Here is a 24,773-nt window from a genome sequence, read left to right as displayed (position 1 = left end):
GGTGATTCTTTTTTAGAAATTTTTATGACAAATAATTTTCTTTTATATCGTTTTAATCAAAATGTACATAATTAATATTAAGTTTCATTTAAGAATAACACACACTTAATGATGTTTGTATTCCGACATAGATTTAGACGCATTTCTGGCTTATGAACTGCTATTACTTTTTATGTATATTCTATGTACTTTTTGAGTATAAGTTTAGGAAAAGTCGAACACGTTACATGATTTAAAATAAGAATATCGTACGACCGTGAAACAGAAATCACTGCCGCTTGTTAAATAACACTCGTTTGCCGATGTGTCTAGCTGTGATTCTTTGCTACCAAAATTAGCAAACTACGATCGGGAGATCAACAATTAAGAAAATTTGCCAACATAACGAAACAAAAAACGTAAAGAGAGACTGAAATATACAAGATTTTCATAACGACAGTTATACAAGAGATTGTGACAATAATCGGTAATTACAAGAACAACATTTCGCCAACAATACTAGATACAATCTTGTTTGCCTTACATTTTCATGTAATTGCCTGTTAAGCCTCGACGTTAACAGAACATTTTTAAGAATGAATTATATTCACCATCAATATCGATAAAATATTATAAGATTGAACATGCGTTTATGTGTATTGAGCTTATAGCAATCGAAATAAGCACGATGCTTCGTCGCAACATGTATGTACAATTACCGCACCGTACTGTATACTAAGAGCTTTAAATTACGTTCTTGCAACTCTCTCATTTACTTTATTAATTGAAACATATACATTGAATCCTTTTTGTAAGACCCGATTACAAATCATCTGCATTATTCTTATGAAAGTATACTAATAAGCCTTACAATTTGAAAGTATGTAAATCAAAGATGCGTGGAAGAAATTGTCTATTTATTCTGTTAGAATTAGCATAGCTTATATGCTGCCCATATTTGTGCCTTGAGAATGCTTCTTATATTATCGTATATAAACTTATACATTATATAACAGAAAATTATAGCATAGTTTTTCATGAAAACAAAAACTATGCTTTGTTGGAAGCATTTTTTTGCTCTTAACGAACATGGCTAATTTAAAATGAAAATTTCAACTTGACAATATCGATGGCCTCAAAAAAGATATAGATGTATTTATATATAACTGTATATATAGAAGTGTATTAATGCAGAAAGTGATTTGGGAACGGGTTTGTAATTCATTAATGGCAGTCATTGTAAATAAATATAATTATTGGTGTGACGACACGCCTTCGGAATCCATTCCACGTTTAACTTTTAGAGATGATATCAACGATATTTCCTTCCGTTTTTCCTCCATGTTTTCCGGAATACCGAGGCCGCTGATCACTCGATAATGGAACAATTGACATCGGCGGCATATTTACAAGATATAGGTGTCTTATAGATTCAGAAACGCGTTGATTTACGATGTAACGGTATGTTAAAAGACAAAACTCATTTTAGAACTTTAGTATAGAAAGATATGCACTCCGATTCAACATACATATATACATGATTTTTAATGTTAAATTAAAGATATTTGCTCGGACGACAAAGAAGATACTCTTGTTTGTGATGCTACGTCTGCGTTTCTTTTTTTTTTTTTTTTTTTTTTTTGGTAATCAGTGTGTTGTGAAGCCTACCGAGTATGAATAAAAGTTAGTACCTACATGTGTATCTACGTGCAATGAAACATTGTAGTTTCATTTATTTTTACAATCACTTCCGACCTTTTTATATCCGTTGTTCCCAATTACGAAATATTCAATATTTATTTTACAATGAAAAAATTGATTACACGATGCAATTATATTTTCTTCGATGATTATCATTTGTATTATTTCGAGTCGGTCGTTTGAATTTTCGCGCGCCTAAGATATTTGTATAAAAAATTTCATCTGATATATTATATTTCTAGTATATATCAATAAACAAGTAAAGGCGCGGAAAAATGTTATTTGTAAATAAAATTAGTAAATGGCATAAGATTAAAGTAATTTTATGTATATACGTTTTTTCAACAATCGTCGAAAATTTTGGCCCTCAATCTGCTTTCTTAAGTTGGCCAACGTAATAGAAGCAGTTCGGAATGGAAAATTCAAACATTGTTTCGCCATCAATTACAGTGTTTTTATTGTGGCATATAGATAAAATAATTAATACTTTCATGCAAATAATTTTTATGGATTTAACAATGTATCGATTCACGAAGCAAAGTATATAATACGATTAGGAATTATTTAATTGTACGGAAGACTTTGTTATACGTGTAATAATACGACGTCGATCCTTCGATTTTTTGATCGGATATTTTACGTGACGTAAAATAATCCGAAATAATCCGGAATAATCTGAATAAATAAATCTTTCTTTACAATTAATTATAAATTATCGATTTTTATTACGAACAAATGTTAAATACAGTAAACCAGTAAAACGAATTTATAGGTTAAACATACATATCTATTGTTCGTATATACGTACATGTTCTCATGTGTAGAATTTATATTGAAACTTGTGTTGTAAACTTGTCAGCGTGCATTTATATTTATCAATATATATTATATTTCAATGAACTTTTTCGTAAGGTAGAGTATCAATGAATTAAAATTAATAAATAATTACGTTGGTGTAACACGATTTAAAATTTATTTCAGTATTATCCGAGATAAGCCGAAGATACGATTGTAATCGTCTTTGTGCCAGCCATTATTTTCATCCCGGCGGTTCGTCAACGACGCCACCAAGGTGACCTGAGTACGTTACCCGAGTTGTCACCACTTCCTAATAATTTCGCCAACAGTGTCACCCGAACCTCCGCGAAGAGAGGTTCGTAATACTCGACACGGTGGCTTAGTGCAGTCATGGTATTTTCTTTTCTTTATTCTATCTTTATTCTAACTACTTCATTCTACTACATTTTAATATTTCTTTCGGTATTATTTTTGAGTAACGCGAGTATTTTTTTTAAAAAAGTCAGAAAAAGAGAAGGAGAGAGAGAGAGAGAAGGAATTTCATTTAGAACGAACGATCGGTATCGTTATCTCGAAGATAAATAGATCATCTCGGAGTGATTCGATCTTTTGTTTCTTCCTTCGAAAACGATAGTGACTTCAAAATCATTCGTGGCTCTTCTCATCGGCTGTCAAAATATCATTGTAAGCTCAACATCATGACAATATCTTATCATGTGAAGGATTTTTAATATATGTTTAAATTACAATTTTCTTCTCTTATTTTTTTTTTTTATTATGTGGAATGTTTCTACGATAGTCTTATTGCGATTGTCTTATCTCACGCGTATCGACACTTGTAAAAATAAGAGATATTGATAATAGTTTCCTGTTCGAAATATTTATTTTCAATTGTTTTTTTAATAATCACGTCGATATGTTGTAATATTTCAAACGTTACTTAGACACAGTTTCGCAGTGATTCCGGTGTTGCGAAATTGATAGAAAATGCGTGTTTCTTTTTAGAAACATAGGACAAAAAACAATTTTAGTGATTTTCGTTGTATCTAACAATTTAGCTTTTTCGAAGCATTCGAGCGTGCGTCCGCATATACCTACGGAAAACATGCAAGGTAATGGTAAATCCCACTTACGAAACGATAAATTATGATACGGAACAAAAACTTTTTTAATGACAGACCGTTTTCTCAAATGTTGGTCGTATAACAGTGGCTAAAAGCTGCATGTAATATTACTTCAAGGAAATATTTTTATCATTATTATTTGATATATGTTTGTAGATAATATTTTTTTATCAATAATTTCAATTAATATTTATCGGGATCTGTTATCAAATATCCAACATAATAACCAAACCGGCGATACTTTTTATCGTTATTTCCTCGAATCATGCCAAGCACTATTTTGTAAATATTGTCGAAGAATTTATCAAGACATAGAGAGGGGGAAGTATACGTATTCTTTGGATCTAAACTCGATCTTCATTTTTATGAGAGACTCGAAACAGCGTATATGCGGCACACAAAAGAACCATTGTCCTCGAATCGAAAGTATTTCCGGACACATAGAATATATAGTTTTGACGTACATATTCCGTACAAAGCCAGTGTGTAATTTTAACTCCTTCCAGTCATAATAGTTATAGGTATGAGTATACCATTAGTCGAAATTATTTCTGCTAGCATAATAAATGATGTATACTCAATCAATTATTGCTACATCTAATCCATCAAATTAATTTTATTTTAATTATGTTAAGAAATATAATTTTTTTCAGGAAATTTCTTTTTAGGAAATTAAAAAAATGCTTTGCTGATAATATCTTTATTATATGAATGCAGGCAATATTACCAACTTTGATAGGAAAGAATTATAGTCATGCATAATATTATCAATATATATATTTTTTTATATCATTTTTATTTATTTTTTGCTTACTCGGATTAAGTTATCTTAAAAATTCTTAAAAATTTATCAGTAAAAAAAACAAGATTATTTCTGGATTATCAAAGGAAACTTGTATTAAGTAGAGAAATTGTTGAAAAGAAGTTACAATTATTCTATACAATTCAGTTTAATATTTTAAATCTTTTACATCGTAAATGCCATGTTTTAATCATACTTTTTGTTTAAATAGATTTCGTTATTTTAAAAAATCTTCGAGAATTTGTAAGAAAAAAAGGAAAGAAAAAAGAATACTGTTTTTGGATTATTACGAAATCTTTTCTCAAGTACAGAAATTATTAATGAGAAGTTAAAATTTAAAAATTTTCAACGTGTATCTCAAAAGTAACGCTTATAAATTTTATCATCACTGATAATTAGAGATAAAGAAAATCCTTATAAAAGTTATATACAGTGATCATTACTAGAAGAAGACTACTCTCTCGTTCCGTTAGCTTAAAATCCTTAAAAATTTGTCTAAGAGAAGTCTTTTTGGACCGGAAAGAGAAGAGATCCACCGAGCTGTACTTCTTCTCATTGAAGCGGCGCCAACCCTTTCGGAAATAGAGAGAAAGAGAGGTAGAGGGAGAGAGGAAAGAGAGAAAGACAGGGAGAGGAGAGAGAGAGAGAGAGAGAGAGAGAGAGAGAGAGAGAGAGAGACAGAACTAAGTTGTCCGATTTTCCACGAGTAGTACCATCGCTATTACCACCTCCACCTGCAGTTTCACCACTTCCATCTCCATCTCCACCTCCACCTCCACCTCCAGTAATACTAGTAGCCTCCAACGGGCACCGACGCCTCCGACGCCTCCGACGCCTCCGACGCTCGACAACGGGCCCCGATCAATAACGAGCGTCGTTCTCGGCGACGCCGATGTCGGTGAAGCGTCGCTGCGCGAGGGCAGAGCCGCAAGAGTGAATTTCGCTTGGAATCGACGCGTCGAGTAGGACACACGGAGGAAAGTCACGCGCACACGCACCTACGATCGAGCGTTCGAGGGTGGCTCCGTTTTTTTCTCCGTTAGCTCTCTTTCTTTCTTTATTTCCTTCTTTATTTCATTGTATTGTGGTCAAATTATTCGCGTCGAACGCGATTATATACAAGAAATTTGAGTTAAAACGAGGAATGAACTCGAGGATCAATCATCGTTCATCCGCCTTTTGCAGAACGCGAATTTCCGCTTCAGAGAGGCCCACTCGAGAGAGTCGACGTCGGACCAGAAGCTGGAGATTGACTGGTGTATCTCCTCGATAGGTTTCCCGTACGAACAGGACGAGGAAATGGCTAAGGTAAGCCTCAAATTATTATTATTATTATTTACGATCTTCGTATTTTGTCGTATCATTTTTATAATTTTCTTATAATTTTATAATTTTTCAATAGAAAAGATTGATTTGTAGCATTTATAAGAACTGAAAGTTTTGTATGTTTTTTTTTTTTTTTTTAAGTAGAAGAAAATAATACATTTTTATACTGTTTAATAATATTTTATTAGCATTGTATATATAATAATATTGTAATTTTCTATTAATGTTATTTTTTCTCATCTTGATGAAAGTTTTTAAACTCTTTTCCAATGAAATAGTTCGTCTTTGTAAGCTAAAAATTCATACTAATATGGACAGAATTTTTAAGTAGATCTGATATTGTTTGCTTTATATAAATCTCTAATAAAATTATTTTAGATATTTTCAAGGATATTTGTTTTACTTCATACAAATTTGCTTTATTCATATCGGTATTCAATCAGTTAAACTCGATAAATATTTAAATGAAATCGAATGACAGGAACGATTTAATATTTATTTTATTCACATACGATAAATAACTCGTATTTCTAGAAGAATATAATACTTATATACTATTTTGATCGTGTATAAATAAAAATAAAAATTGTCATAATCGTAAATAATTTTCTCATCAATGAGAATAAAGTTCAAGAACTTCAAACTGTGAATGCACTTGCTTGATAATGACCTGCAGAATTGCATTATTAAAACTTGATCTAACAGAATATTAATTTCTAACTGATTTTTATTCGAATTAAAAATTCGAACGGAAAGTTTTTTTCTTATTTATTTTTAACGACTTCCACTTGACCGTGGGCGTCATTGATTCGATAGGAGGGTCAGAAACGTTCTTGGGATATGTATTTTATATCGATGTACTTCGATCGACCCATTTTGAGATGACCTAACCGAGTAGAAATTTTCGTTCAAGGGTAACGAACAGTTAAGGATTATATGTAGAGTAGATCGAGAGCAATTAATTATGGAACATTTAGAGATACTATCGGTTATCAGGGTGTGTTTAGTTAGTAGGAGTCGAAAGGATTCGACGATGGACGACAGATGTCTATCCTCCATTTTTAAATACCAAATGAACGTAAATAACTCTTAACATGTATTTGTAAATATAGTCTCCTTTCTCTCTCTCTCTCTCTCTCTCACTCTCTTTCTCCTTTATCTTTATCTCGGGACACACGTGGAAGTAATAGGTTTCTAATTCACCCGCAACGTGTACCAAGAAGCAGACCTGCTTTCGACGATAAAAACAACGAGTGCTCTATTATTAACGATCATCGAAGTGGTCAACGCTCGAACGCGGGAAAAAGCGTTTGGAGAGTCTTCGAGCGTTTTCCTCTCATGCGATGTATCAGAAACGTTGTTTCGTGTTGAGAAAACGACACTTCAATAGTAGCCTGTTACACACTTTATTAATTAAATGAATTATTTTTTTATTTGTAAAAGCTTTTAGGATATAGCTATTTAATTACGAAAGAACAAATGAATCGAATTATATGAAAGAATAATCATCATTTTTCTAGAAAACGTTGAATGATTTTAAGATCAATGGTTGCCATTTTTATTATCTTTGAAATGCAAAGTAGAAATAAATTGCTGTTCGAGCGACTGATGATTTCATCTAATACAACATTTTTATCGTGTTTCCATTTTTCCATTAAGATTTAATGGTTTAAAGCGCTTATCTTCGTGCTCCTAAGTCGTGCTTCGTTCGCGTTACAGGCGTGTCGCGTATGTTGTCCATATGTATGTATATATGTATGAATGTATGAATGTACATATGTATATATGAAGAGGATGCACGAGATTGTCCGCGTACATGTTCATGTATAACAACCATGTATCTTTCGTGATCGATAAGCATGTTGTACGTATATTATGTATAGTCAACACGTAGTCGGTCTTCGATGTATGTTAAAAAAGCCGAGGACCGCAAAAATTTTGTTGCTCAAGTAATGATCACTTGCAATCTTGTTTTTATACTTTCGTCGTTTATATTTTTCTATTATATATGTGAATATTATTTATTTTAATATTTGTTAATTTAAATCTTTTTCTATCTTCCGATTGTTTTCTTTTTTCTTTCTTTCTTTTTCCTTTTTCTTTCTTTCTTTTTCCTTTTTCTTTCTTTCTTTTTTTTTTTTTTTATTTTTTTTAATTGAAATTTTACCATTTTATAATAGTCAATATTAAATATATTTATCTTAATTATTGCAAACAAATCTTCATGTAATTATTCTCAAATCAATTACAATTTATCTCAATGTTGAAACTTGATATTGGTAGAAAAAAGAAATGATTTTTTCGATTATCTTATTGATTTTTGTAATTATTAATACAATCGTTCTTTAATTCTCAGATATTTCCGGTAAATCAATTATTTACATTTTATTGTTATTTATTCTGAAAAAGAAAGAAGAAAGGCCGAGTGTAAATATTTAATGAAAGCGGTTAGTAATACGTCTCTCTCTCTCTCTCTTTCTTTTTTCTTTCTTTCTTTCTCTTTCTCTTTCTCTCGCAACAACGACAAGCGTCGGCGTTTGAAGTTTTCAACGTATACGACATGAAATCAATAACGAAGAGTGCACCCTCCATGTTCAACATTTGCGATCGAACATTTCCGGAGAAGTTTTTACGGTCGGTTATAGAAATGTCCCTAGTTTAATTCCTTCCAGGATCGATACAAAATCCATTATGTGTTTTCATCATATTATCAGATGGGATATGAGCGAAACAGATTCGACCGAGTCTTCGTTAAACTTTCAGTCGATCTTTTTAGCGGCCATAAGTGACAAAGTCATATCGCAAATGAGAAAGAAAATCTTTAAGGATATTTTTTGTTTCTGAAGAGAATGAAAGAAGCAAGAAAATGAGTTATTAAATTTTGTTTTGAAAGATGATCTTTTCCAACATAATCGATTTTAACAAACGTTAGTCATCGAGATAAATTGAAAAACAATGAAAAAAGAGTCTTTGAGAGTCATTCGATCGATCGTTTATAGGGAAACTCATATGTAACTTGTATACGTAAGATAGAATAAAAAAATTGAAGAAATAATATAATATAGTAATAACGTCCGAGACGTTAGATTAAAAGAGAAAGATTAAAAGAGACATTTTTACGTAGACTCGAATACGTCTCACGAGTAAAAGAAGTAACTCGCGAGATGGTTTTTAAGTAACTCAACGAGAAAACATTGCATGTACTTACTCGATAGGGTTACCGATCCGTGTCCATACGATGTTGTTCATGGGTATATATACAACGTATGTGTATATATACAAACATAAGTACGTACGTCAAAGCTATGTAGTAAGGAGAGGTCCCTCAAGGTCTTCTCTCAGGATTTTTATACCAGAGAACGGATGTACTACGAGGACCGGGTTTGACATATTGTCGATTGGTAACCGTGAAACGAAACAAATTCAATCCTAAAATCGATAGGTGTGTCAGATCACAACAGAACCAAAAAAAAAAAGTAAAATGAGCCGATCTTCACATAATGACTGCGGTTAAACTAACCGTGAACGAGAACATAATTGTGTTCGAATTGGGTTCGTACTTTTGAAAACACTTTTGAAAACACTTTTGAAAACACTTTTGAAAACACTTTTGAAAACACTTTTGAAAACACTTTTGAAAACACAGTCAAACATGCTGATTCTGGTGGATTTTTCTTTGATAAAGAAAGAGAGATGATAAGAGAAGATGGTTTTTAATATATTGCGAATAAGATATTTTTATTTCTTATATCATTTCAATATTCATATCAATTTAAATGATTTTAATAAACAATTAAAAATATTATGTTTATTCGAAAATAAGAATTTTTTCTCCTGTTATTGGATAACTCTAATTTGTAACTAATAAATATATAATAATATGCAACATGAAATATTTCTAGTGATCTGGTTACAATGTTTTAAAAATCTTTCAAGAAAGACTCTAAGAAAAGTGAACGGAAACAAGAATATCGGCTCGAAGTCCAGTCGTGCCAATAAAATTCACGAATAGTGACGTGAATGGGGTTGGTCATAGTCGAACGATGAAGCGATAAAATAAATTAAAAAGTTTGTTATTTAAAGAACGGGAGAACCGATACTCGTGAATGACATTTACGATTTCGCTCTGGAGAATTCAGACGACAAGTACTTTTTAAAGAGCAACGATCTTACATTTTTCGTCGTGACATAAGCTGAAGAAGATCGTAAGACGTCTTTTTTTTTTTTTTTTATTTTAATAAGATTATCCAGGAAGAAACTCGAGTGATCTTCATAATGAGGCTTAAAATCGCATGGCTTATTAAACTCCAGGCGTTACGCTCGCCTTCGTGAAATAACATTTAGGCCATGCTATCGCGTTAATATGATTTCATTATGATCGCCGTAGCACTGTGTCGCCGTCGTAATTACATTAAAATAACTGCCTTGTTCCACGACGAATAACAGGGATGGTGGGAGGGAGGAAGGGAGGGAGGGAGGGAGAGATTTAATTTGAATTCTTCTTTTATATGGTGAAGAGTGACAGTATCTTGTTCTGTGATTTTTTCCGTTAAACTAAATCGAAGGAATATGAAGATAATATTCCTAGTTATTAAGTCAAATTGAGAAGCACCGTTAACTGATTAAAATCGATTGGAACGATAGCGATGGAGTAACGATAATTTAAATGTATAAAATATAATAAAAGTGTATATTATCATTACGAGATAACAGTGGATTGTTAGCGCCTTAGAAAATGTTATCGGATTTTAGATAAAAGAAAAGAAAAGATGGTTAATAGATAATAATTCGTATAACGTTAATGTCAAGTGTTGTCGAACGTTTTATCGAATAAAACAATTCTTCTAAATATTTTGAAGAATAAAATATATTATAATAGCAACCTAGAATCTGTAAATGTGGTAAAAACTGAATATATAATATTATAGAAAAAATGCAACATAATGTGATAGATTCGTTTTAAGAATTTGTTTTATTATATTGTTAAAAATTGATATCCTGTAATTTTTCCAAATCATATACATTTAAGGGTTCAAATCATCTATTTATATTCACGTTACTAACAATAACTTTAGAAATAATCAAGAGTTAAATTTAAATCAAATATTCATCGTACTTCCATACTACTATGACTTTTTATTTACCGTCGTAGTTTGATATTGATATTTAGTTTATTGTCGTGATCACGTTCGTTGCGATGCTACCATCTTCTTTGCGAGATAAGAAATATATACATTATTTTCCAGAGAAAAGAGAATATAATTGCAACAACTATAGGATACGTGTTTAGTACATGACTTTACACGTCGAGCGTGCGTTGTATCGTTTTATCGTTTTGTGGTATAGTAACGATCGACGACAAAGACAGTGGATTTAAAGTTTCGATGTTCTCACAACAATATTGTCGAACTAACGGGTTTTTCTTATTCACTTGTCAGTTTGTCGATCGTTTTGTGTTCTTAAAACGTACGTGATTTAAATATCATGATACAAAAATTGTAAGAAAGAATGAAAAAGAAGGAAGAAAAAGAATAAAAAAGAATATGTTACGCACTCGGTTTATTATAAATTAACGACATTAATTGTGCATTAGTTGGTAGGTAATTGAATCGCTCTTGTTCGCATTATGTCTAGAGCCGCTGTTCCTATTTAGTGATCGATTATATTCTCTAAGCGCACTGTACGAGCTCGTCCGCATTCAATCATGCTACCCAACTAGCTGACCAATTAGGAGAATTCGAATAATCAGGATGAGAGGAATTAGTTTGGGTAATATGTGGATTATTATTAGGTCGCAATCTGTTTCTCGGGAGACTCGAAATTCAACGGAAGTATTTACTCGCTTCAACATTTTTTCGAGCAAAATTATAATGTTGCAATCGATGATGATTATTGCATAAAGAATTGTATTTTAGCAAATAAAAATAACAAGATTCTTTATTATTTTATAGCAAAAGATTCTTTATTATTTTATTCAAACTCGATTTTTTATATTTTACATTTTGTGATTTATTCTTTGTTAATAATGTTAATTGTTAACAATAAAAAAGATTATTATTTTGAAATAAAAACAACAACAAAAAATTTTAATTCCTTTTTTATTAAAAAATTATTACATTTTATAGTTTATTATATATATGATAAAGAACTATTTCGAAATTGAAATAACAAAAAGAAACTCATTTCTATTTTTAATTAAAATTTGATTTCTTACATTTTAAAGCATTTTATGCATATGTATTATCATAAGTACGTAACATATGAAATAATAAAATTTTCTATTCGATGTATCATGATATATCATTTTACCATATTTTGACATTGGCGGTTGCTTTCATCGCTCACCTCGAGAATATCTCTGAGCCCTGACACGATCGATAATGGACAATGCACCTTGTCGTCCTTGCGGAAACATATTACGATTCACATTCTGTCTCACATACTAGAATAGGAGAGATATATCGTACGGTGAAAATCGATGCATTTCTATACATGCACTTTGACGAAGAATATGTATTATAAAATTGATCCTTTCTTTTATAACAATTATTTCGATAACCAGAAAAACCGTTTCGAAGACGTAAATGCTATCGTTTGAAGATTAAAGAGAGGAAGAGAGATGTTTTCATGGCCGTAGCCTATCTCAAAGGCAAACAGAAAGAAAGAGAGAGAGAGAGAGAGAGAGAGAGAGAGAGAGAGAGAGAGAGAGAAAGAGAGAGAGAACTTTCCTCATGCGAACGATGACGCTTAGCGTAGCGGAGTCTCGGTTTTGTAGTGTGTTCTACATGACATACATCCATCCATTCTATCCATCCATCCATCCATCCATCCATCCATCTGTACATACATACATATATACATACATACATACATAGATACGTACATACATTATACATACACATACATACACACATACACAAATAATACATACAACATATGCGTCGACTCGCATACGGATTCACGGGCCGGTGAATGCAGAAACGGCGCGTTTCAGGAGAATAGTAATAACGTTGGTGCCGTCGAGGAGAGTAGTGTTAGGATGGACTGGAGATGAAAAAAGATAGAGAAACGCGCGTATGCGAATCTCGTTATTCTTGCTTGGTATTGTTACTTACCAACGTTTCCGTGTGCGTAGATACGTGTTTTATGTGTGTATGTATAGGAAAGTATAGTAAAGTATTGTAGTGGACGGGTGGACATAGTGGTGGCATAGGTGGAGAAGCCAGAGATCACCGAGCGAATCCGTTTCATTGTCGTGCGAGCTTTGCTCGCGATTGCTCTCTTATCGATTCGTCTCTCTATCTTTTTCTTTCTCTCTCTTTCTCTCTCTCTCTCTCTCTCTCTCTCTCTATTTCTTTCTCTTTCTTTCTCTCTTTCTCAATATCTCATTCTCATTAAAAGTTCCAAATTTGAAGACGATACTGAAGAAGGAAGGTTTTATAAAAGAAGGCTAAATAAGACAATAAGTGCAAATATTCTTCGTTTGGCTCGAATGAATCGACCGTGCAGAACGATACGATGGGGTAGGTCCTGTCTTGATTTATGTTTCCTTCCTACTCTACCGCTATTACTACTAAGTCCATCAAGGACGTTATTCGCCTGAAGGAAATCCGGACTACAAAGGTAGCTATCGTAGCTAACGGATGACCCGTTGCGTTTCCAATGGAATTTTCGTAGTTCGAAGAGAAAGCGTGAGGGTTCATTCTTTGTCTACGAGCGAATAGAAGAAGCAATGTGAATTTTATGGTACGACCTCAAAAAGATGGAAAGTGAGGGGAAATAAGACAGTTTTTTTCTGTCAATTGTCTTTGATCTCTCCAGTTGGTTAATGTTCACAGTGTGAAATCTTTTTGGAGTTCGTCAAGTACATCTTTAAGAAAGTGTTCTTCGTTTTTAGTTTTTTCTTTCAAGTGAAAAGAAAATTTTTTTATTTTAAATCGGTTAGTCTTAATTTGTTGCACGTTATACATTTAATTTAAATAATGAAAATTGTAAGTGTTGTTTTCTCATCGAATTCATCGTAATATATTTGTCCTCGGATGTCTTGCTTATCGATTATGTTCGTTACGCAAGTGATTGCGTCGTTAACGAATCGTCTCTCGGTTGCGAAATTAATTGATTATTTTATATCGAAGTATCGATAAATCATCATGGTGCTGACGTCTAATTAAATAGTTATTTTCATTGAACACGAGTACGACAAAGGTTTTTATCTATTTCTGTTATTCTTATGGATAGATAAAAGAAGATAAAATTTTGGATTTTTACCGATCCCTGTTCATAATGCGATCATGATATTCGCGTGATATTTTTAATCGATAAATATTACACGCCAATGCGGTAAGTATGTGATCGTGGTTTTTATCGAAGTTTTTATCGAAGAAATGAGAATTATTGTTACGGAAAAAATGGATTGTTGGTATATAAAAATAATTAGCAAGTTGAACAACGATGAAAAGACGTAAATACCACTTTGTGGAGATAATTGCAACCTAAGTTTAAACGTTTTTCTATTAATAGAATAATTTTTAGATAATTCCATACAACATCCTAGAATGTTACATCTAATCTCGATACGTATTATCTGAGAAAGAGGAGTAATGCAGCACGTGTCAATGTCACGTGATACGAAGCATGACAGAGATTTCTCATTGGTATTTACTTACCTCTCTTATTTTTCATGCATTTTTGATCAAGAAATAAGTTAAATAAGTGCGTTCAAGAAACAAGACGTGCGTACACATTTCTAATTCAGTTTTCTAATTTCTTTTTCAATTTATGCTACTTCGTGCGTAAAGAAACGCATCGATCATCGAGTTCACGGAACGACTTTACTTTAAGTTTCGTTTCGCTTCGGTTTTAGAAATCGTAACGTTTTCTTCTTATGAACGTTTCAAGTATCTCTCAATAGAATTCTCGTTGATCGTGTCATTTTTTTCTCATAGCTTTCGAGGCGACATGTTTTTAGTAATAATAACTGTGTATCATCGATGAAATATTCATTTTGCGTTGTTTCCGTTCGTTCGACAAATGTGACACTTATGATTCTTTACTGATACTCTAAAGAATAGAAACTTTTCAGGCCATTTCGTCGCGAGTGTTCAGTTTATATAACGTTATTAACACATGAATGCAATTACAACATCGCTTCTCTGACCGATGCACGCACTCTACGATGACAATGCACTTGTAGTATGAAAACCGTTTGAAAATAAGGGTTATCAAGAAAACAAAAAAGAAAAGAAAACAAAAAGGTCTAATAGACATTTAACGGTTAAACGAAAGTCCATAAATAGAATGTACAATTTAATTCTCGAACTTGTGCATTTTTTATTCTTCCCTGAAAAATGTTGCATAATTAATGGCTTTCACAACTTACTCTAAAACAGGATATGCCTTCAAGCTTGGCGATCTATTGATTGCTAAAAGTCGATGATTCGAAGGAAAGAATAGTACGGTAAAGTGCATAAAAAGAAAAAAAGAAATATATAAAGAGATATTTTTTACTTTTTTGCGCTTTTTTTTTCTTTCTTTAACTCACTATCTATAACGTCATGTAATTTCGAAATCGCATATTCGTACGTCTTATTTAATTTTTTCATTATAAAATTAATTATCAGTTAATATTTGTTAAATCTATAAGTTGTACTTAATATAGTATAGTTGTGTGTGTGTGTGTGTGTGTGTGTATATATATATATATATATATATATATATATATATATATATATATAAAATTAGATTATAGAGAATTAATTTAATCGAATTGGTATAATTTATGCTCTACGAGATGACACTTCATGTGTATGTATGCAGTAATACAGGTGCGGTAATCAATTCCATTGAAATTACGACAAGTCAAAGTTATGCGACTTGTGACGATCATAAAGCATGTGTTACGTGCGTTGGATCGAGAAAGACACGGTTTTCTCTCTCTCTCTCTCTCTCTTTCTCTCTCTCTTTCTCTTTCTCTCTTTCTCTCTCTCTCTTTCTATATATATATATATATCTTTGTCTTTCCATCTCTGTCTTTTCCCTCGATCTCTTTCTTGTTTCTCTCTTTTTCGCAGCGTCGACACACATACATAAATACATACAACGTGCTATCTCTCTGAAGCTGTTACTCCGGACGACCTAAAATTTCGCGCTTTCTCGTCGATCTAGGCACGACTCCTGCGAAACACGATAATAGATTTCGGTTTACGCTTTCCATCTGAGTAGGAATTCGAGTTCAAATCTCTTCTTCTCATTACGTATCTTTTCGAAAAAGCATCTCTACTCTTGTGAATAAAAAGCAAGTCGAATCGATCATATATCTATGTTCTCATAATTTTTTTCCTTTTGAAATGTTTTCAAACATTTACGATGCAAAACTAAAAGATATTCGATTATTTTTGCCTTCCTCGTGAACTTAATTCATCGTTTAAACAATTTAAAGTTTATTTGATTTTAGATACAATCATGGAAAGCTTCGTATGTTTTCGAAAAGTTTAACAAATATTATCGAACAATCAATCAAAGTACTTACATATAACAATCAAAGTTTATTATAATTGAAATTTAACAGAATTATCTTTGAAACTTTTTGAGATATTCAGAAACCCATTTTGTATCTTCAGGTTTCATATTAAAATTTAAATGTGTATGTACATGTCTATTAATTTTATCATTTATATGCCTAAATAAATTGATTTTAAATTTATATAAAAAATAAGATTACTTGTAACAAGAATTTAAGAGTGATTCTAATCGAATTATTTTATTTTAAAGTGTCAGTATTTACAATTATAAAATATAACATATGGAATGGAAAGAATTCGAAGTCAGCAGGGACATATAAAAAAATTTTAGTGGAATTGTTCTTCTTTGACAACAATATACCTGCGTTGTTTTTATTTTCGAAAGGTTCTTAAATGTTTACAATGCAAAACTAAAAGATATTCGATTATTTTTGCCTTTCTCGTGTAATTTTTACTTTATCGTTTAAACAATTTAAAGTTCATTTGTTTTTATCTAGGATCATTAGAAGTTCCGTATATTTTTGACATAGCGAAATATTATCAAACAATTAATCAAAGTACTTACATATAACAAAATCAAAGTTTATTATAATTGAAATTTAACAGAATTATCTTTGAAACTTTTTGAGATATTCAGAAACCCATTTTGTATCTTCAGGTTTCCTATTAAAATTTAAATGTGTATGTACATGTCTATTAATTTTATCATTTATATGCCTAAATAAATTGATTTTAAATTTATATAAAAAATAAGATTACTCGTAACGAGAATTCAAGAGTGATTCTAATCGAATTATTTTATTTTAAAGTGTCAGTATTTACAATTATAAAATATATCATATGCAACGAAAAAAAATTCGAACTCAGTAGGAATATTTAAAATAATATTAACGGAATTGTTTTTCTTCGACGACGATGTATTTGTGTTATCATTTTTTTGTCCTTCGAAATGTTTTCAAATATTTACGAGGCAATGTAAATACTCAAGGAAAACTAAACGATACTCGATTCATTTTGCCTACCTCTGCAATACCTTCATCATTCAAACAAGTTTTTTTTCTTCTTATTTACCAACGAGTCAGGTATTTCGTACTTTAGTCAAGGTTTTTAATTAAAACTTCTATCAACTTTCTTGCGTTTAGTAGAGTTGAAGAGGATAAGTCAACCTCGACTATGAATATCGCGATTCGATCACGATGCCTCGCGTAAGTCGATGTAAGGTCAACCAAGGTGACGATGTATACGATTTTTTTTTACTGTGCCATAAGCAAGGCTGTGTTATCGAGAATCAGGAGTTTAACACAGAAGCGATTGGAATATTCACGATGTTTTCTTTCTTGAATTCATTGATCGATCCAAGATTCCGTTATGTCGTGAAACTAAGTATATAACATATAATATATAATAAGATCGAAGATCGATCTCTAATGCGGTCAGTCGATACATTAAATCATTATTTATTAATTCATTGTTTGAAAAAGTGATCTATCAAGAATAATAAAGAAGCTGCTGGTTAATTCTTGGAATAAAATAATTACTTATTTTATATACGGGCAATAATACAATTTAATTTTTTCTTACAAAAACTTGTAGATATCAATACAAAATTCTCACTTAAACTAACTTTCAAGAAGATCATATGCATAAGTTTTAATTAATAAGGGATTGCAATCAATGTTATTAAATTTATCGATGTAATAATATGTATTTATAATAATGCTGTTGGGGATATAAAGAGGAAAGGGATTAATGAACATATTATTTATTGCGAATATGAACATACGTTATCCATAGAATTCAATGATAACTAGTTCAGTTGATAAGAAAAGAAAAGAGCTCATATTAAGAAGAAATTATTCAGATGTAGACCGACAAAGGAGGAGGAGTAATGCAAAGGGGTAACATCGCAGTTTTATTGTCTCTTACGAAGAAGATACAGCGACTAGGTGGGCGGTTCGAATTGGTACGAATTGAGGTCTAATGAAATAAACTTACACGCCTGGCCTGGCCTTTGCTCGCAATGCCTCTTTATTCCGCTCACGTTTTCCTTCCTTTAGACGACGACAAAGACGAAGACGAGAATGACGACAACGATGAAGAAGAAGAGATATAAAATCAATTAAAAAAAATGTATACACCTATACAATCACAATTTTTGTGACCATGACATTTTGAATAGACCGATCGATTGATATCGTCGTCGAAAAAAAAAACTGTTTAGATGCGCGATCGACATTTAGAAGAATAATAAAAATTCATAGAGGAATCGTACTATTAACGCGATGGGAAAGTTCTCAAGGTCATACGCAGAACTGTGGCTAGATACGTCACACGGTATATTTAATGGCTCGGCATAACTCGTGCTAGCAAGTACGTGAGCAAGAAGAAAAACGATGTAATTCGAGTTACTCCACGGTGTGGTGGTAAACGCATCGACGAGAACTACCAAGGAATACGACGATCATCGTTGAGAATATCTTTTTTACGATGTTACACATGCATTTAAATAATAATGAACAATTTCGTACTTTAACAATACTAAATTTCTTAAATATGTATGATGATCTTTACTTTGTTCAATCTAACGAATTTAGGTCGATTAAACATATGAGAGTTATAAAAATGGTATACCCAAAGCCGAACAGGTTTCCTAAATAACATAAATTATGTTTTTTGATGTGACGAAAATAAAAATTACTTAACACATTGTATGGTTACAGCGAACGACCTCAAATTGTTGGAAGCATTTACAAGAAAAGATTCAATAGAACCCTGTCATTATTGAGTTCAACTCTGTTATGAATATTCACAATGAGTACATTCTATATTTATGAGAAGTTTACAAGTACTTTTCACATCGTCGTTTTTGTTCGTATTGTATAAAACGAGGAAAAGATGGTACCAAAATGGCGGATGTGTTAGAAAAGATTAGATACCGTTATTGAAAAAACGTTGGCATCGCAAATACATGTTTAGGCAAAGAGAAACATGTAGATATAATATTACAAGAGTGGGTGAGATTCGCGTGCTAAGGGGGTTTCGAACCGAGGCATAGCTGTGTTAGCTAACCCAGTTCTCAGCTCTAGCGCCGTCCAACAGGGTCGTCGTCGGTGAACGCACTCTCCTCCAACTCTTCGTATCTACCCGGTTCTCTTCGCTTCAGGCAGAGCATCGGTAACACTATTATTAGTACTGCTCTAACATATCTTCTCTTTCTATCTTCCTATTCTAATCCTATATCTCTCTTTATCTTTTTCTCTCTCTCTCTCTCTCTCTCTTTCTCTTTCTCTTTCTCTCTATTTATCTATGTTTTTCTTCTTGTGTATCCGGTTGCATTACGAAGATGCTACGCTACGATCGAATAAGTCGCGATGCGAACGATTTATCCTCGGGTACTATCTCGATTAATCACGTTATCTATTTAAGTCGATCGTAAACGACTGGATCATAAGTCTCTTTCTTTCTCTTTGCCTTTCTCTCTCTCTCTCCCTTCCTCTCTCTCTTTCTCTCTCTCTCTCTCTCTCTCTCTCTCTCTCTCTCTCTCTCTCTCGTCTAGATGATAATTACAACAAGTTGAATTAAATAGCCAACATCAGTTTGATCCAAGCAAATTTCTTGATTCATGCTGGCGATTAAGTTGATCATAAATGTTGGAACTGTTTGGAATATTTCGTTGTTAGTTCGAGGAAATTGTGAAATTTATAGATTATGTTACGTACTTAGTAGTTGATAAATTGTTTGGAATATCTCTTCGTTTTGACAACATCAATTATGTATGTTTTATATGTGAACGTGGAGCTAGAGGATGAGGAAGAAACAAGTTACGCTTGTTCTTACGCAGGAAAGAAAGAAAGAAGGAAAGAAAGAAAGAAAGAAAGAGAGCAAGTTGGGGAAGAGGGAACGAAATAGTACAGAGACAAAAGTAATGCTTCGAGAAGGTGGAGTGGGAAACATCTTTGACGAGAACTAAAATTAAATTAACCAAGTGTTGGAGACACTTCTGATTCACCTCAGCACCGAGGGTTTTATTTGGAGATGGGCCAAGGGCAACGGACTCGGCATGCTGATGATCTTCGGGTCAAACTGTTACAATTGCCCTTGAAAAACATGACAAAATTTTAGAATTTTTTAAGGTTTTGAAGGTTATTTACCTTTGGGATATTATATATACAATGTTATTTGATGAAAAACAAGTATTCCATCGCCGCTGTTTCAATAACGCTATTTGTTTTATATCATTTTGAAAATAGGTTGGCTCTGTTATTTCACTTAACTAATAATGTTATTATTTTCAGATAATTTACACACACACAACATACATATTCTCATGAAAAAGTTCTAATTCATTCATTCCAGTAAATAAATCAAATATCCAAATAAAAGTCTGACGTATTAACAACCACGGCAATTAAAACTGCTATATATTTAAGAGAAATAAAGTACATAAATTTGATAATAAATTTTCTATTATAGTATCATATTGATACAAGATAGCTGCTACTTAATTGTAGGTTACAAAAGAAGAACGATACAATCATTAATCCATGACAAATGTTGTTTATCTGCAGAAGGTCAGTTTTATAAATGACTGGCTCTTTTCGATAAAGAATGTCGGCAAAGTAATTATGCGTGATAAGGTTATGGTTAGCAAAAACTCGTTAAATTGCATATCTATTACTAACATAAATCTTTATCTGGTTACAGAACGTAGGAGAAAGCCGCATACCGTTGCCACGAGCGGCTCGACCATCGTTTTTTCCCAAAGGAAGAGTTTTAGGAGGAACAAAAATCGGTACTGGTCGTCGTCGATCGCTTGTCCTTAGTTGTTTGCAATCGGTGAACGCGGAAGACGATATTTCAACACCTATTCCAAAGTGTTCTACACGGGCTACTTCGACTCCTTTGTCTACAGGTAATCGCTTGAAGTTATGTAACTTTTTTACTGATAAGACGTATAAGAATACGTGTTCTTTTTCTTTTTTTTCCAAGCTGAAACGAATCGTTTTTTAAATTTCGTTTTTTCTTCGTTTTAGGGAATACAGGGAACACAATTTTCGCGATATCTCCTGTGTGGGACATCGAAGAAAATGATGTGCAACAGTTGGTCTATTTGAGCGAAGAAAAGAGCAACTTCTTTAGGTACGAAGCAAAGTCATCAGTTGGTTTCCTCGATAGACTTATCGTGTTCATTGACGTAGAAGAAAAGCTAGATTCTCTTAAAATTGTTTCGAGGATATAATTTATATCAGAATTGTGTGTAATCTCTTTCTAAGAAGGATTTTTAAAGTGATGACGTATGAAAATTATCTTATTGTAGGTTTCTTTTTTTTTTAACTCGAAGACAATTTCATAAACACCGCTTCTTAAATAATCCACGTTGAATTAACATGTTTTATAAGAGTTGTCTCTTTTAAATTACTATGTAGCTACTTTAAATACCTACGATAAATGTGCATTTTCATTTCTAAAATTAGACTTTGAATACTTTTCTTGTTCGTTTATCATTCGTCTCGCTCCTTGATTAACGCCTGTTATTACCGTTGAACGAACGGGAATATGAAAAATGAACGAAAACGAAGCAAATCATTTCACAAATGAACAAAATCGTAGGCTCTTACTAGTTTCATAATCACCTTTCAAATACATCACGTTTTTACTCTGATTCAGCTTGCTCGAAACCACTGGCACGTTGAACAGGATCGAGGACGTCGGCGACAGCTGTCTCAGAGATGTCAACTTGAGTTCCTATAATGACAACACATCCGGTACACCATCGCACTATTTGATGCTAAACAAGCAAAACTCTTTTGAACACGACGAGAGTCTTGGTATATTGACGCCTGACCAGATGACCGACTTTACGGTCGCGCTAGAATGCTCCAGGACACCATCCTGCGAGAATCTTACTGGTTCCGGAGGTTCAAGAGTTGCTTTGACTCGAGCTTCAGCCTCAAGACCATCGGTTGATGCTGAACCGACAGAAGAAGGTTCGAGCGAGCGTACACCTTCACCAGAAGAACTTCCACTGGATCCAAAACCTGCTGAACCTGCGAGAGGATCTGTAGTCCCGGTAAGCTTTGTTACGTCGGTAACTAGCATTACCAGTTTAGAAGCTGGCTACCAGGGCGACGGTGAAAATTCAAGGCCAGCTAGTCGTGGGGCCGATCCACCCTCCGTTGCTCCACCACCAAATTTACCAGCTCCTTGTAGACAAGATCCTATGACTGATTCGGATTTCTTTACCGAAAGTGATGCCGATGCTCATGAGGAAATTGTACGTGGTGATAGAAAAGCACAAGTGATTGATGGGACTCTGTTTTGTGCTCCTGGAGGACGACGATGTCCCAGTTTCACTGGCGAAGAAATGGACTCCAGTGGTATTTATTCGGATCTTGATAAAAAACAGGACGAACGTCACGTTCCTGGAGAGGCGTTAGATGAAAACGAGGATCATACACCGGATACTGTTGATACCGAAGTTTCACAGAGAAGTCAACCGTCTCCCGTTAAACCAGAGGCTACTCATGTGTTTTTAGATTTCGTACAAATGAGTCCAAGGGTAAGCCTTTTTCCGTCTAAGTCATTAAGTTCAATATAACACATAGATACATATTTGCAAAGTTAATGACTTTCAAAATCTATTTCTTTTAGGTTTTGACCACTTTGGATGTATCAAATGAAGCGGAAACGGTATTACAAACTGCTGAAATTACGGTGATCGAAGTTAATAGAGCAAATGATATACCTAGAATAAAATCTTCGAATAAAACAGAATCGAATTCTTTGAAGAAATACAAAATGCCCAAGAGAAACGTCGTTTCGAAAATTAAAGCGATGATCGAGTCCGGTCCAAAAGATGAGGCGGAGAAAGAAGCTAGACGGTCTCAGCGATCTCAAAGGAAAGGAAGTCGATGGGATGCGGTGATGAGTAAGATCGAGGCTGGTAAAAATGAACAAAGAACGAGATCCTTAAGAAAGGAAGTTAAATCCAGGGTGTTACAAGGTTTAACACAATCAACGTCTCCTGAAACAGCGTTACAAAAAGTTGCTGATGTGGATAATAACAATAGCAAGGATAATAAAAGGTACAAAAGGATTTTTATTAATATATTTAATATAATACATAATTGATATTCTACTTCTAACTCAATTTACATTTCGATGTTATTGTACCTTTATACACTCACCGTCATGTTGATTACTGATGATCGTCATTTAGCTTTTCTTTATACGATTTTTTTTTTCGTTTACGCCGATACAGTTAGGTCAAGGTACAAGTTAGGCCGGTACAATTAGGACAAGCAAATAAATATGTTATGTATTATATTTTGATGGTATTTGATACTATAATTTAATTCAGTGTTCTATTATTCTTTTCTAATCTAAATTACGTTGGTAAAACATTTATCAAAATACGCTTGCCGGTAAATATATTAATGAAAACGCTTTTATATAAAAGTGAATGTGAAAATGGTTTTGATACTGAATAATTCTAATTTAATTTATAGAAGAACGCGTGGAAGACAAACAGTAAAGTCACCTATACAAGAGACAGCTAGAAGCTCGGTTCGTAGTTCCATGAGTGATCTCAGCAGTGCCCCCAGTAAAGAAGCTCGTAGTAAGTAAATTAACTTTCATTCGCTTTACTCTGAAATTGAATTCATCGGTCTTTTTCCTTCCCTCGCTTTTTCTCGTCACCGACAATGCTGGTTTTCCTACTACAACGACTCGTTCATACCTAGCAAATCCTATTTACGGGAATAAACTTATGGCGCGGCGCCGTTTCGCTCGTAATGGAAAACTTAGACGTGCAGAGGAAAATCTCTCTGATGAGTTCCTGGAATTCGTGCTAAGAGGATATTTCAGTTGCGATATTTAAATCGCGTTAGACATATATGAGCGATACTATGATGATGATAATCGTAATGCAACATCCCGAAAAGATTTAATGTGTTGTTGATATGATGAGTGGAAGTCGTTTTAAATCAAAACAACGTTTCTTCTTACTTCCATGTAGCATTGCAAAAGACAGTAAAATTACAATTCGGATTCATCGAAAGTGATCCAACAAATTAAAAGATTTTTATAGCATTGTAATTACCGTTTATCATTACCGTCCATTATTATGAACTAATAATTCCATCGCAACATATTAATGATCGAAGATACTGTGTAAAGATGCGAGAGGCTATTTCGTGCCGCTCGTAAAACGTGCTACATCCGTGACGTACGTTTACGCGTTCTTGGAAGGATCGAAGAGAAGCGACGAGAGTTATGTCGGCCGGTTGTTAGCTTATGTGTTCCTATCGCAGGCATCCACATAGTGGAGAATGAAAACCGGGCTATGAAACACGGGATAGAAAGGCTTGAAGAACGAACGTCTGCTGGTTGAATAAAATACAATGAAAAGTAACCTTACAATCATCTACTGTTTCTAATATCGAGATCTAAGTGATCGAAATTGTATTTTATTTATTCTTATGTCATTTTTCGAAATGAATAAACGTAATAACGCGTTTTGAT

General features: G+C 33.1%; 1 protein-coding gene and 1 long non-coding RNA gene across 9 annotated transcripts in view; one reads left to right on the top strand and one right to left on the bottom strand.

Annotated features, from left to right (window-relative positions):
- Positions 1-35: 35 nt before the first annotated feature.
- LOC124947340 lies at positions 36-3,664 on the bottom strand. The gene is made up of 2 exons (XR_007100382.1): positions 2,489-3,664; positions 36-2,355 (listed from the first exon to the last, which is right to left on the bottom strand). It is a non-coding gene; the product is annotated as an uncharacterized LOC124947340 (long non-coding RNA).
- Positions 1,300-24,773, top strand: part of LOC124947262 (serine-rich adhesin for platelets) — a 42,490-nt gene continuing 19,016 nt past the window's right edge. For 2 of the 8 annotated variants that reach the window (XM_047489221.1, XM_047489230.1), the window contains exons 1-8: positions 1,415-2,592; positions 2,662-2,871; positions 5,590-5,712; positions 20,955-21,162; positions 21,284-21,389; positions 21,918-22,809; positions 22,902-23,335; positions 23,759-23,868. In XM_047489221.1, coding sequence (XP_047345177.1) covers positions 2,869-2,871; positions 5,590-5,712; positions 20,955-21,162; positions 21,284-21,389; positions 21,918-22,809; positions 22,902-23,335; positions 23,759-23,868 — 1,876 coding nt within the window. In that variant the 5' untranslated portion in view covers positions 1,415-2,592; positions 2,662-2,868. Of the gene's footprint in view, positions 2,593-2,661; positions 2,872-3,156; positions 3,163-5,125; positions 5,443-5,589; positions 5,713-12,740; positions 13,254-20,779; positions 20,870-20,954; positions 21,163-21,283; positions 21,390-21,917; positions 22,810-22,901; positions 23,336-23,758; positions 23,869-24,773 lie in introns of those variants that run through there. The other 6 variants (XM_047489184.1, XM_047489247.1, XM_047489213.1 and 3 more) reach the window with 6 other exon arrangements.

Source organism: Vespa velutina, chromosome 1, assembly GCF_912470025.1.
Source record: "Vespa velutina chromosome 1, iVesVel2.1, whole genome shotgun sequence".
In the NCBI taxonomy this organism is placed as follows: domain Eukaryota; kingdom Metazoa; phylum Arthropoda; class Insecta; order Hymenoptera; family Vespidae; genus Vespa; species Vespa velutina.
The sequence above is the reverse complement of the archived record's forward strand: the minus strand, read 5'-3'. Positions and strand labels throughout refer to the sequence as shown.